At 54.3% G+C, this 11926-nt stretch overlaps 1 protein-coding gene across 2 annotated transcripts in view; it reads right to left on the reverse strand.

Annotated features, from left to right (window-relative positions):
* The window catches only part of Stab1 (stabilin 1), a 28452-nt gene extending 19150 nt beyond the window's left edge, over window positions 1–9302 (reverse strand). For both annotated transcript variants that reach the window (XM_055612349.1, XM_055612348.1), the window contains exons 1-17: window positions 9156–9302; window positions 4754–4890; window positions 4334–4449; window positions 4046–4131; window positions 3911–3980; window positions 3467–3562; window positions 3136–3246; window positions 2722–2918; window positions 2366–2496; window positions 2081–2208; window positions 1756–1853; window positions 1430–1564; window positions 1155–1295; window positions 941–1003; window positions 558–671; window positions 420–473; window positions 169–249 (exon numbers count right to left, since the gene is read on the reverse strand). In XM_055612349.1, coding sequence (XP_055468324.1) covers window positions 169–249; window positions 420–473; window positions 558–671; window positions 941–1003; window positions 1155–1295; window positions 1430–1564; window positions 1756–1853; window positions 2081–2208; window positions 2366–2496; window positions 2722–2918; window positions 3136–3246; window positions 3467–3562; window positions 3911–3980; window positions 4046–4131; window positions 4334–4449; window positions 4754–4890; window positions 9156–9236 — 1839 coding nt within the window. In that variant the 5' untranslated portion in view covers window positions 9237–9302. The remainder of the gene's footprint in view (window positions 1–168; window positions 250–419; window positions 474–557; window positions 672–940; window positions 1004–1154; window positions 1296–1429; window positions 1565–1755; window positions 1854–2080; window positions 2209–2365; window positions 2497–2721; window positions 2919–3135; window positions 3247–3466; window positions 3563–3910; window positions 3981–4045; window positions 4132–4333; window positions 4450–4753; window positions 4891–9155) is intronic.
* Between the last annotated feature and the right edge of the window lie 2624 nt (window positions 9303–11926).

Raw genomic sequence — 11926 nt, forward strand, 5'->3', positions numbered from 1 at the left:
GGCGGTTCTGTTTATGGCTGCCGTGGGACCTGTGTCCACTATCCTAGACCAGCTGGGGCCTTGCCAAGCGTCCTACCCGCCGTGGTATCTGGAGCACACCAGCAGGCACGAGCAAGGCCAGCAGCTCCCGCAACTGGACCCATGTGCTCAGCCGCTCACGGAGCTCACCTCCTCAGAGATGTTCACAGTCAGGACCTGGTTGGCCATGGTGAGGACGCGTCCCTTAGTGATGAGCTCCTCGACCGGCAGCTGGGGCAGGAGACAATGGTTTTCGGCGGGGCATGGGCCACGCCTTGTTCAGGTGATACACAGTTCTCAGATGTGGAGGAGAGAGGATAAGGAAATGGGGTCCCCAGGAAGATCGAAGCCTGCAGTAGTCCTTGAAACAGGGAACACCGTGAAGGAGCAGACCCTCTCACCTGGCCATGGTTGTAGATGTGGTACCGCACCAGCTCCTGAAGTTTGGAAAGGCCCTGAGGGGAGGAGTCAGTTCCTGGAGGTCAATGGAGAAGCCCTGGCAGCCCCAGCCCGCAGCCTCATATTCCCATAGAGCTTACTGCTGTGAAAAGGTAGATCAGACGGCCATCTCGAAGGCCATCCACAGCTTCATTGCTTGGGGCAAAGACTGTGAAGGGCCCAGGCCCATCCAGGATAGAAGGCAGCCCGCAGTTCTGTGGCAGCACAAGGGGGTGGAGGGTTAGATAGATCCCTGCCTCCGAGCCCGAGCCCTACCTGGCTCTTGCCACCCACCATCAGCCAGCAGGGAGTTCCTACTGGCTAAGTGGGAAACATGGGTGGCACATTGGTCCGTGACCCCGTAGAGGTTTGTCAGGATTGTGACGGGCAGGCTCTCGGAAGGTAGGGTGGGGCAGATTCTGGGGGCATCGAGCTGTTCTGGTCTGCAAGTGCAGCCAGGCAGAACTCCGTTCCCCAGGCTCACCTCCAGGATCGTTTCAAACCTCGTGAAAACCTCTGTGGAAGCAAGGATCTGGCCAACAGTTTTCTGCAGGTATAAGGGCCACAGGGTGGCATGAGGCAGCTTCTGCCCCAGGAGGAAGAGCCTAGCCTCCAGAAGCCAGAACAGCCTCATGCCAGGACCTGACACACCAAGACATCCCCCGCAGCACAAGGTGTAAAAGAGGTTGTGGGCTCACCTTGGGGTCCCCTGGAAGCGGAGGCGGAAGCTGCCACCTCAGGGCAGAGACCGTATGGAAGACCCCATTAGCCGCGGCGTAGTTGGCCTTTTGGATACTGAACGTCTGCTGGGGCCGATCTTCATACTTATAGGTATATCTCTGACAAGACGGACACAGGACTGTGTCCCACAGGCCAAGCCCGGCTCTGCCGTTCCCTCCCGCCGCCTCACACTTGCCCAGCTGTGTCGCCCCCCTGGCCCCCTCCGGCCCCCAGGCTGAGGACCATCTCATACAAAGTTTTTGAAAGTGACAGTGATCTCCTGGCCAGCCAGCGTCCACCACTTGCGGATGTTTGAAGGTCCTACATCTTCCAGGATGTGCTCCCCCGCGATGATATACTGTCTGCAGAGCTGCTGTGCCAGGGTCACCTGCAGACACACAGAGGTGGGGTGCTGGGTAGAGCCCAGACAGCTCGACCCTCTTTGCACCTTCCCTGCCTGAGTCACAAAGAGGACAGAGGCTTGGCAGGCCTCCATTCTCAGGGTTTGAATGAGACTGTCTCAAGGGAAGTATCATGAATGGGGAGAGCATGTCCTGCTTCCTGGGAGAAGGGGCTCACATTCATGGCACTGGAGGCAACAGAGGAGACGGGCAAGATGGATGGCACCAGCAGGGTGAATGGGCCTGATGCAGCAAGAATCTCCTGGCAGCCCTGCTCTGTAGGTGGCAAGAGGGGTGTCAGAATGTAAGTGGGAAGCTCCTGAGGGGATCGTTCTAGGTGTCTAGTGTGGGAAAAGAATACTAGTGCGGGGTCCAGTTCCCACCTCCATCCCGGCCTCACCCAGTTCTTGGGCAAAGAAACTAGTCTCTGCCAAGACTAGGTCTCCCTCCCAGCTCTGTGGGGACAGGGTGTGTGGTCACAGGTAGGCCTAGGGGGCACACACCCAGCATGGCAACGGCCACTCTTAACCGTGGAACCATCAGGCCATTCTGATTGGCCCTCTGAACCTCGTGGAGCAGGTGTCCGTAGCAGGCACGACCATCACCCACCTCACCATCTTTGCACACACAGCTGGGGACCCAGAGAGACTGGTTAGAGAGAGGATGGGCCATGCCCCTGCTCCTCCCCAGTCCTCCCTCCCAGGCCCTGAGAGGAGGCACACAGAGGAGTGCTTGGCTCACTCCATCCTCCCGGCTCTGTGCCCACTCCCCCAGGCCCCTGTGCCAACCTGGTCTTTCCACTAGGGGTCAGCTGACAGGTGGCTGACTTGTCACAGGAATGTGGTTTGCATGAGGCATAGCATCCCTCAGAAGCATTGTTGTTAATTTTTTTCATACCTGTCAGGCACGTACAGGTGGCCTGGGCCAACGGCAAGGGAAGAAGGAGGTGGTACAGCCATCAGTGAGAATTCAGGAAAATTACTGGCAAAGCCTCCCTCACACAGCCCTGCCACTCCTCCTTAAAGACTAGGGTTGGGCTTCTCCTCATATCTTCTAACTGGAGCATCTGAGGTGTTCAGACAATCTCTGACTTGCCCAGGGCCCTGCAGCCGGAGTGGCTTGCGGAGCAGGCATCCCAGCTTACCTTGCCTGGCTCAAGGTACTGACAGGAGGTAGAGTTCCTGGGGCAGCCACCAAAGTTGGTGAGGCATGGGTCCTCGGGAAGACACACTTTGCCATCGCCATGGTAATTCTCTGGGCAATGACACTGAGCCTGCCCCTCGGGAGTCCTTGAGCATCGGGCCAGTGGGGAGCAAGGAGATGGCTGGCAGGGGTCAGAAGCTGCCAGGGCAGAGAGAGCCTGAGTGAGTTGAGGCCCGAAAGCATTGACCCCTTTATGGTTGCCGCAAGAGTGGCCATAGGCCTTGTGCCTCTTTGGAACAATTTCCTTTCTCTGTAAGTGGCAAAACTGTACTGGTATAAAAGGTCACCTTCCCGGGCCCTGCCACCCACTCTGTTCTCCAAGCCAGAATTCCCTGCCCCAAGCTCATATGCTTACCAACACAGACATTGCCTTTCTGAATGTGTCCAGGCAGGCACTTACAGGAGGGCATCTCTGCAGAGCACAGGGAATTCTTGGGGCATCCCAGCCTCTGGCAGACCGGAAGCTCTGAGCAGAGAGGTCACAGTGAAGGCCCAAGTGGGGAGGAGTAAAAGTACCCTGCTCCGCTTGCTGTGGGACTCCAGACAGTGGAAGTCTGAGATGACACTCCCCAGCCCTAACAGGCTGCAGGCCTAGGTCCCGCTGAGACTCAGGCCCTATCTATCACCCAACTGTCCTTCCCTGCCCTGACCACAAAGACACTGCTGTCCTCGGCAGCATTGCTCACCTTGGTCGCAGAGGGGGCCGGTGTATCCAGCAAAACACTGACAGCTCCCATTCCCCTGTGGTCCGTGGTTGCACAGGCCGTGCACACATCTGCACACTAAGAGGGACACACAAGAGCAAGTGGAACCACAGCCTCACCAAGGTACACACAGGGACATGACCTTCCTGGCCTCTGCGTGTTTAGATTGTAGGAATAACCTTGGGAGTCCAGAGCTGTGATACAGGATCACAGTGGAAGGGGAAAGCCCAGAGGGAGCCAGGCAGAAAGAGGGTCATTAGGAAGGGCTTCCTGGAAGAGGTTCCTGAGACTACCATATGCCATATGCGAGAGCCTCAGGGCAGAAGGAATCATGGCCAGAATCCCAGGAGAGAAAGGCAAGTCTGAGGAGTTAGGGAAGGGCTGCAGAGACAAGGCTGGCCTTGCCAGGAGGCCCTGCAAGTTCACCTGATTGGCAGTCCGGACCAAATCTTTGGGGGTCTCGGCACTCCTGGCAGGCTAAGCCGCTGAAGTTTTCCTGTTAATGCACTGAGTCAGTGGGGTTCCTCCAGTACCCCCACCTCATCACTACGCAACCCTTACCTGGCACACACAGGTCCCATTTCCAGCTAAGCCATCCAGGCAGGTCCCGTGGCCACTACACGGTTTCTCAGCACCTCCAGGGCACTCTGTGGACCCCAAGAAGTCAGCTGATTCCCAGAATGCTCTGCTCCGGCCCCCCCTCCAGGCAAGCAGGGCTAGGGAGCCTTCCCCTCGGGGCCCTCAATGAGCTGTTGAATAAGGCTGAGGGCAGTGTAGGTGTCCCTCAGAACAAGAGCTGGGGGCTGGGGTGTAAGGTGAGCGGAGCAGGGCAGGTGGCCTCTTCCATACCAAAGCACTTGGATCCCCAGTAGCCGGGGCAGCAGGCATTCTGTACCCCGTGGTGCCAGCACTCCTGTCTGCAGCCACTTAAGGATACCACAGAGCCCTTGAGCGTCACCTCATAGCTAGGAGAGAGGGGAGGCAGGTAATGGGGTGGTGGGCATCTGTGGCCTTCACTCCCAGCCTCCTCACACCGAATTCCAGGAATCTTATCCCACCCACGTCTCTCCTCTCCCTGTAGCCAGGGCCAAGCCAGGGCCCAGCATGCAGTAGACGCCCAGTAGACGTCTTTTCTCCTCCCTCACCGTGACCAGTGCAAGGTGTGGGGGTTAATGATAGTTTGTATGCCCGCCCCTGGAGGTCAGTGAGGGTCCTCTGGGTCCCCTGCCACCCTCCTGAGAGTGGGAAGGAAGAGGGACGGGCCCGTACCGACAGTCTAGGAGTATCTTCTGCACCAGACTCAGAGGCCGGTCGGAGAAACACGGCTGCCTCCGGATAGCTGCGCATGTGGTGCAGGGTGTGTACATGGGAATCACTCTGAGCACATCACAGTGTTCAGACTTCATCTAGGCCGTAGGCAGAATGCACAGTGAGGGGCTGCACTCGGGTCCAGCCCCGAGGCCAGACCGATTACAGCAAAGCCACAGCTTCCCTTCTGTTCAGTGGGAGGGAGCAAGCCAGGAAAGCTCCGAGAACCTCCCTGTCATGCCACAACCTGTCCTTATGTTTGTGGCTGAAATCCTTCAAGTCTTTATGCTCCTCCAGGAGAACCGTTCCCATCTAAGGTGAGGAGATTGAAGTTCAGGGGAGCCCTTTTTCAAACCGGCATGGGGACAGGGTGTAAAGCAGGGCCTGCAGCTAGACCTCCTTGCCTTTTGCTCAAACATGCAACAAGCCTCACACTGTTTGCAAGAATACAATGTCCTTAGTCTGTCGCACTAGGACAAGGCACAAGCTTCCCGGTGAACACCAGCCCTGAGCAGAGGGTCTGCCCTGGTGTGTTAAGGCTGTCCAGCTACAGCTCCAAAAGGCCCGATGCCAGTCCTGATCCAAGGCTCTACCTGCAGACAGGAAACCAGGGTCCAGAGGATGACAGGCAATGGGGGCAGCTGGGAGAACAAGACCCAGGGTGTTTTAATTTCATCTGTTGCTGTGATAAAATACCCTGACAAAACGCAGTTCAGAAGAGGAGGGTCTGTTTAGCTCACAATTCCAGGTTACGGCTCACCATCAACGGGAAGTCCAGGTGACAGGAAGTTAAAACAGCTAGTGGTACCACATTGCTCCTTAGTACTCAGCTTGCTCTCTACAGTTAGATAGCCCAGAACCCCCTGCATAGGGAATGGTGCCACCCACAGTGGCCTGGGTCTTCACACATCCATTAACGTTATCAACACAATCTTCCATAAACACACCGGCAGGCCAACCTGATCTAGCCAATCCCTTACTGAGACCCTCTTCCCTGGTGATTCTAGATTCTGCCAAGCTGACAGCTGAAACTACTCCTGTGAATTGTACCTGAAGCTTGTAAGAGTTGTAAGTGCTAGGGTAAGTGCTCTGGCGGAGGGGGCAGCAGAACCAAGGCTGGGGATGGAGAAGAGCAAATGGCCATGTGTACAGGCAAGGTAGCCTGAAAGAGGGTTGGATAGTGGCTGGAGGCCAGGCTGACAGCAGCCAGCTACACCTGGGAGAAGCAGAGCTTGGGTGCAGCCTCAGGACTCAGTTAATGAGTTGTTTGTTGTTATTATTTTTAAATTTTATTTGTTTACTTTATTTTTTTTCTTCGAGACAAGGTTTTCCTGTGTAGCTTGGCTGTCCTGGAACTCCCTCTGTAGACCAGGCTGGCCTCGAACACAGAGATCTGCCTGCCCCTGCCTTCCAAGTGCTGGATTAAAGGCATGTGCCACCACCCCCTGTTAAATCTATTTTATTTTTTAAAGCTTTCCTACATATCTATATTGTGTGTCTCACACAGCCCCAGGCCGGCTTTGGATTTCTGATCCTCTACCTCTACCTTTTACAAGTGTGGTCCGCCAAGTAGACCCCACACTTGGCTTCAGTTAGTGCTTTACAGTGATGCCTGACCCCTGTCTGGAGAACTGAGTCGGGCGTGAGGGCACCACTGGACTGAGGGCGGCTGGGGAAACAGATTAGCATGCTGGTGGGGTGGAAGGTGTGACGAGACCTTTGCCTGCCTCCATCCTGCAGTCTTGAAGCAACTCTCAGCAGTCCTCCACTGGGACCACATTTAGGGTCAAAAGAAGCTACAGCGCTGTACCCTGGAGGGCAGACTGAGCCTATGGTGAGAGAAGGGGCTGAGAGAAGGGGAATGGCTTGGAGAAAGCCGCATCTTCTCATCTTGAAAATGCTGACCACACGTACTCCAAAGAGGGTGCACCCAGAGCACCCCTTGCCTAAAATGAGTCACAGAGAAGTGGCTTTCCAAACCCAGAGAAAAGGAAAAGCACTTTCTTCCAGAGCGTACAGAGCTCCAGGCCTCTCTGCGGCTGTGATTTTTTTGCCTTTTCCGCTCATGCCCCTGCGGTTGACAAAGAGGGAAGTTACTCAGCAATGCCTCTGGTCTGGCTGCTCCCGGGTCTAGATGTTATGTTTGGATCCCTCATCCCAAAGCTCCCCTTTGCTGCCATGCCATGCCTAGGAAACTGAGCAACTCAGTTTCAGGTTTGGAGCATACGCTTGGCCTACAGTGGGCCCCCCTCAAAACCACTCCCTTAGGCAGGCAGGGATGGAAGTACAGTTGCCACTCTGGTAGGGACCCCAGGATGGTTGGCCAGGCTTCTCAGAAATGCTCAGTGTGAGCTGAGAGCTGTCACTCAGAGTGAGGGAGAGCCTGGAGGAGACTAGAGCTCTGTAAGCCCGTGTGAAGTGGTGATGATGGATAAGCCAACCGCTGAATCAGCACCTCTCCAGGGACCACACCTGAGACAGGCACTCAGATCACATCTGCCCACCATCGGCACCAGACGGAGCCACCTTCCTGTTGGTGATGCCGCAGGGTGGGATGAGGCTGGACATCAGCTGAGTCAGAGGTCTGTTTCCTGGGAGCACCTTGGGGCCCAGGGCTCAGCCCAGGGCTGAGATTCCCACATCTGCTTTCTACACAAGTGCCTCTGGGGAAACTGAGAAATGTGAACTATTAAGCCCAGAGGCTAGGTGAAAAAAAACTCCCCCAAGCTGGGGCCAAGCTCCTGGGGAGTCTCTAGACTGACAGCCTAGAACCTAACCCCCCTAAGAGAGGAAAGGCCCCTGAGCTGCCTTCCCTTCCTCTGCATCAGAGCAGGAGCGGACAGAGCAGATGCTTGCCGATGCTCCCACTCTTGCACCTTGGCCGAGGATTTCAGGCTTGTGCTCAATATGAAGTAGTCACTGGGCAGAAGGCTTCTGGGTGGACACAGGCTCAGACCGTCCCACAGGAAGCCTTCAGTGCCTCTATGGCCCAAGCCTGCTGAGCCAAGTCCTAATGCTACCTTTGCCCTTTGAGGATACTTTCCCGGTAGCTGCAGCTTGTGTCTCATGTTATACAGGATGAGTGACTGTGAGGGAGAAGCACGGATGGCATTGCTACGTCCCTACCCACGAGGACCTCAAAACCTCTTCCCTGGTCCAGGTTGTCTGGGCCTCAGTATCAGTTTATAGACTTAGGACTGTTTGTTTAACTTTACCACATCTCTGACAAGGGAAAAAACCTCCAAGCTGAGATTTCTCACTGACCTCTGTCCCCGCTGCCCAGAACACAGGTGGCAAAGTGCTTTCCAACTTGCACAACTCTGGAGCTTGTGGGTTTTCCACTCATCCCAGTATCCCACCTACTCCACCCAGTGCTGGCCTGGACCTGAAATCATTTTTCCATGGAACCGGAGGCAGTATAAAGACAAAGAACCCCATGGCTACCTGGTGGTGGATTCCCTCGCTTTGCCACGGGGACCCTGGAAGCTGCCGGAGGAGCAGATGAGCTTGGTCTCACAAGGGAAGTACCCTTGCTCAGTTACAGATCAAAAACTCAGTCTCCATACTCAAGGTGTGAGGCTTTTCCCAACCCCATGCAGCAGCTATAGGCTGGCGAGACCTAGGGACAGGTAGCCTAACAATCTTGACCTCAGGGGCCATGCTACAACCACTCATGAGCTCCTGTACGCTCAGCTCGATGCACGGGGAATTGCAGGCCTGAGCAGAAATCACAGGCTGTGGTCCAGACCATGACTCTAGTGAGAACAATTTGTTGCTGTCCTCCTTGGGCCTTGGATTTCTAGCAGGAGACTAGAACCAGCTGGCCAGAGGCTGTAAAGACTGAAGGGGTCATGCCCAGGGCTGGTGAGGGGCATCTCTGAGACTTAAGAATATTGTTGGTTAATCTACCCATCAGCATGGAGAGTGGGCGACTCTCAGCACAGGCTCTGTGCTGGCCACAGGCTTAGATGTGGTCAGGTTCTGAATGAGCCTCTTGGTTTATAGTTCCCAGAGGATGGGTGGTGAGGACACCTAAACCCTTCCTCTCCCCACCAGGTGCGGGCCACATAGACAGTGGTCTTAGGGGAGCCCAGGAGGATGGGGGTGGAACTGTCCCTGCTCAGCCACAGGCTGGGGACACACAGAATAGCTGCCCATAGTACACTACCAGCTACCCAGACATCGTTAGAGGAGATGCAGTTGCTGTAGCCTTAACTTCGGGTAAAACCGACACAGACTTCAGCCTGGAGAGCTGGGACAACAGCCTGGCAATCTGGGCCCTCAGGGAGGTCAGACCACCCAAGCCATCCATACAGCAGGTATGCGCATCCCCTCCCGTTCTCCGGGACTGACTCCCACTCACCTTCTGCCCTCTGATCAATCCAGAGCCTGGCAAACAGAAGACCAGGATGTAGAGCAAAAGGGGGCTCCGGGTCTCTGCCATGGCAGGCAGGTCCGCTGTCTAAGACAGACAGTGGTTGCAGTGGCAAGCAGCAAATGAGCTCCAAGAGGCAAGCATAAGGAAGGAGGCAGGCGGGGTGAGTGAGCAGTCGCTTTAAAACCTTTCGTCAGCTCACCCCCACAGGAACCCACCAGGATTTCCTCCTGCGTATCAGTAGCCTGCAGGCGGAAGGGAAGACGCTGGCCACTGACCTCCACATGGACGACCTGGGCCCAGTTCAGAGCTTCCTGGCTCAGGACGACACTCCCCCCTCCACCACCAGCCCTGGCATCACTGTCTGGAAGTCCAGAGCCACCATTAGCCACCTCTCTGGAGTCTAGGGAAGATTCTGAAACAAATTCAAACGCCAATAAACAACTCCTCCCCCCCCCCCCCCCCCCCCGCCCCCCAGCATCTGTCACGCTGGCTTTTTATTCAGAGGCTTCAGGATTCTGGTTGTTAGGGGGTCTTTTGGGAAGTCCCTGGCCTGGCTTCACCCGGGTGAGCTACCTCAGTCTTTTCATCCAACACCAGTAGAGGCGGAAATGCTACCGACATGCTAACCCCTCAGATTCTTCTCCCCTCACCAGCCTCAAGGCTTCCTGAGCTCACCTCTAACTCTGCAGCCATAACCCAGCCATCACTCTCCAGTCATCCCACGAATGTGGCGGGCGTCTGGGACATCCCCCACTCTGCACAGATGTTAGTAGTGACTGGATCCACTTATTAAAAGACTTAAGGCTTATTTGTTTGTTTTTGTTTTAATTTTTTTCAAGACAGGGTTTCTCTGTGTAACCATGGCTGTCCCAAAACTCAGTAGACCAGGCTGGCCTAGGCCTCACAGAGGTCCACCTGCCTCTGCCTTCTGAATGCTGGGATTGAAGGTGTGTGCTATTACAACCCAGCTTTATTTTTTAGTTTTATGTGTACGGGTCTTTATTGGAATCTTTCCTTCCCACAGGCCCATAAATTTTCCCTCTCTATTCTGCTTTTTGACCAACTGGAGCCTTTCTCTTAAACGAAGCTGCAGTGGTACCTGCTGTTTCCCTTCTCCCAGGCAGATGTGCTCTCTGATGTTGAAGCCATTGGTTTGGACTAAAATCTCTTGCTGTGCCCAGTGCAGACACATGAGCTCAATGGTAGCCTGGGGCTTCTGTCGCGTGCAGGAGGCTTTCTCCTCAACTGGCAGGCTAAGACTAACTTAAATCTTCTCTGCTCACTTCTGTGCCCTGCAGGGGCTGCTAGGTTTGGTCTCTCGGGTCACTGTCCTTCTCAGGGCTGCCTGATTAAAGAATTAGGTGGGGTTTTTTTTGGGGGGGGGGGGGGGGGTTGGAGAGAGGGCTCAGAAGGTAAGAGCACTGGCTGCTTTTCCAAAGGTCCTGAGTTCAATTCCAAGCACCCACATGGTGGCTCACAACCATCTATAGTGAGATCTGGTGCCCTCTTCTGCATGCAGGCAGAATGCTGTATACATAATAAATAAATAAATCTTTAAAAGAAAATAAGGTTTTTCTTTGCTCAGGTAAACTCTGCTACATTCACTTAGCTTAAGGCTGTGGGTGCTGTGTGTGGGCAAGTCCTGGGCCTGCGCCTGCTCCAAGCGCTTTACTCTCCAGCCCTGGTTTTCCTCTCAGCCAGGTTCAGAGCACTTCTTTGACCTGACCCCAGGCTTGGGGCAGCCCAGGGCCTGACTTCATTCTCTCTGGCACTGGCAATCAGCTGTCACTGCCATATTTAATAGTTCTTTTTTTTTTTTTTTTTTTTTGTCCCCCCTGGAGTGTCAGCTGAGAAAGAGCAGGGGAACCATCTTGGCTAACACAGATGTGTGGAAGAGACAAAGCATAAAATGAAGATTTTTTTTAATTAATTAATTTATTTATTTATGTCATTTTACATCCCTATTGCAGCCCCTCCCTCCTCTCCTTCTGGCCCTGCCTTCCTATCCTCTTCTCCCATTCTCCCCAGAAAAGAGAGGCCCTGGCCCATACCCCCAGCACATCAAGTCCCACCAGGACTAAAAGCATCCTCTTCTTCTGTGGCTCAACAAGGCAGCCCAGCTAGGGGAAAGTGCACTTTTGCTTTGTTTTTTTGAGACAGGGTTTCTCTGTGTAACCCTGGCTGTCCTGAAACTGGCTTTGAAGACCAGACTGGCCTTGAGCTCATGTATATCTGCCTGCCTTCGTCTCCCAAGCACAGAACTAAAGGTGTTCACCACCACTTCCAGATGAATGGTTATACTTTTACCACGCCCTTCATTGTTAGAGCAATGTAGACTCAGAGCCCCCAGGCAGTTCAGCCGCTTTTATGCTTTGGGCACAGCCTCCTTATAACCAGACTGGAGGCTCCTGATCTGTGGGTGGGGGGTCTCCACTACTCCTTACTGTGAGGCCTGCGTAACCCCATTTCTGAAAAAGAAACTCTGTCTTAAAGGTAAATAACCTAGGCATAAACTACAGTCTCAAAAAGGAGAAAAACTCATAAAAATGTGCTTTGACCACTCACTTCTGGTAATATTTAACCACACCCCTAGCAAAGGCTAATCAGTGAGTACCTGGAGTTTACCCAGCAGTTTTTTACAATAGGATGAGGAAAACAATTATGGTTTGGCCCTCCAGACACCCGATATTTGCTAAATGTCCATCAATCATAGGACTGCCAAGCTGGAGTTCCCCAAACCTTGCTGTAACCCTAAA

This window comes from Psammomys obesus, unplaced genomic scaffold, assembly GCF_907164565.1.
Source record: "Psammomys obesus unplaced genomic scaffold, mPsaObe1.curated_primary_1811, whole genome shotgun sequence".
NCBI lineage: Eukaryota > Metazoa > Chordata > Mammalia > Rodentia > Muridae > Psammomys > Psammomys obesus.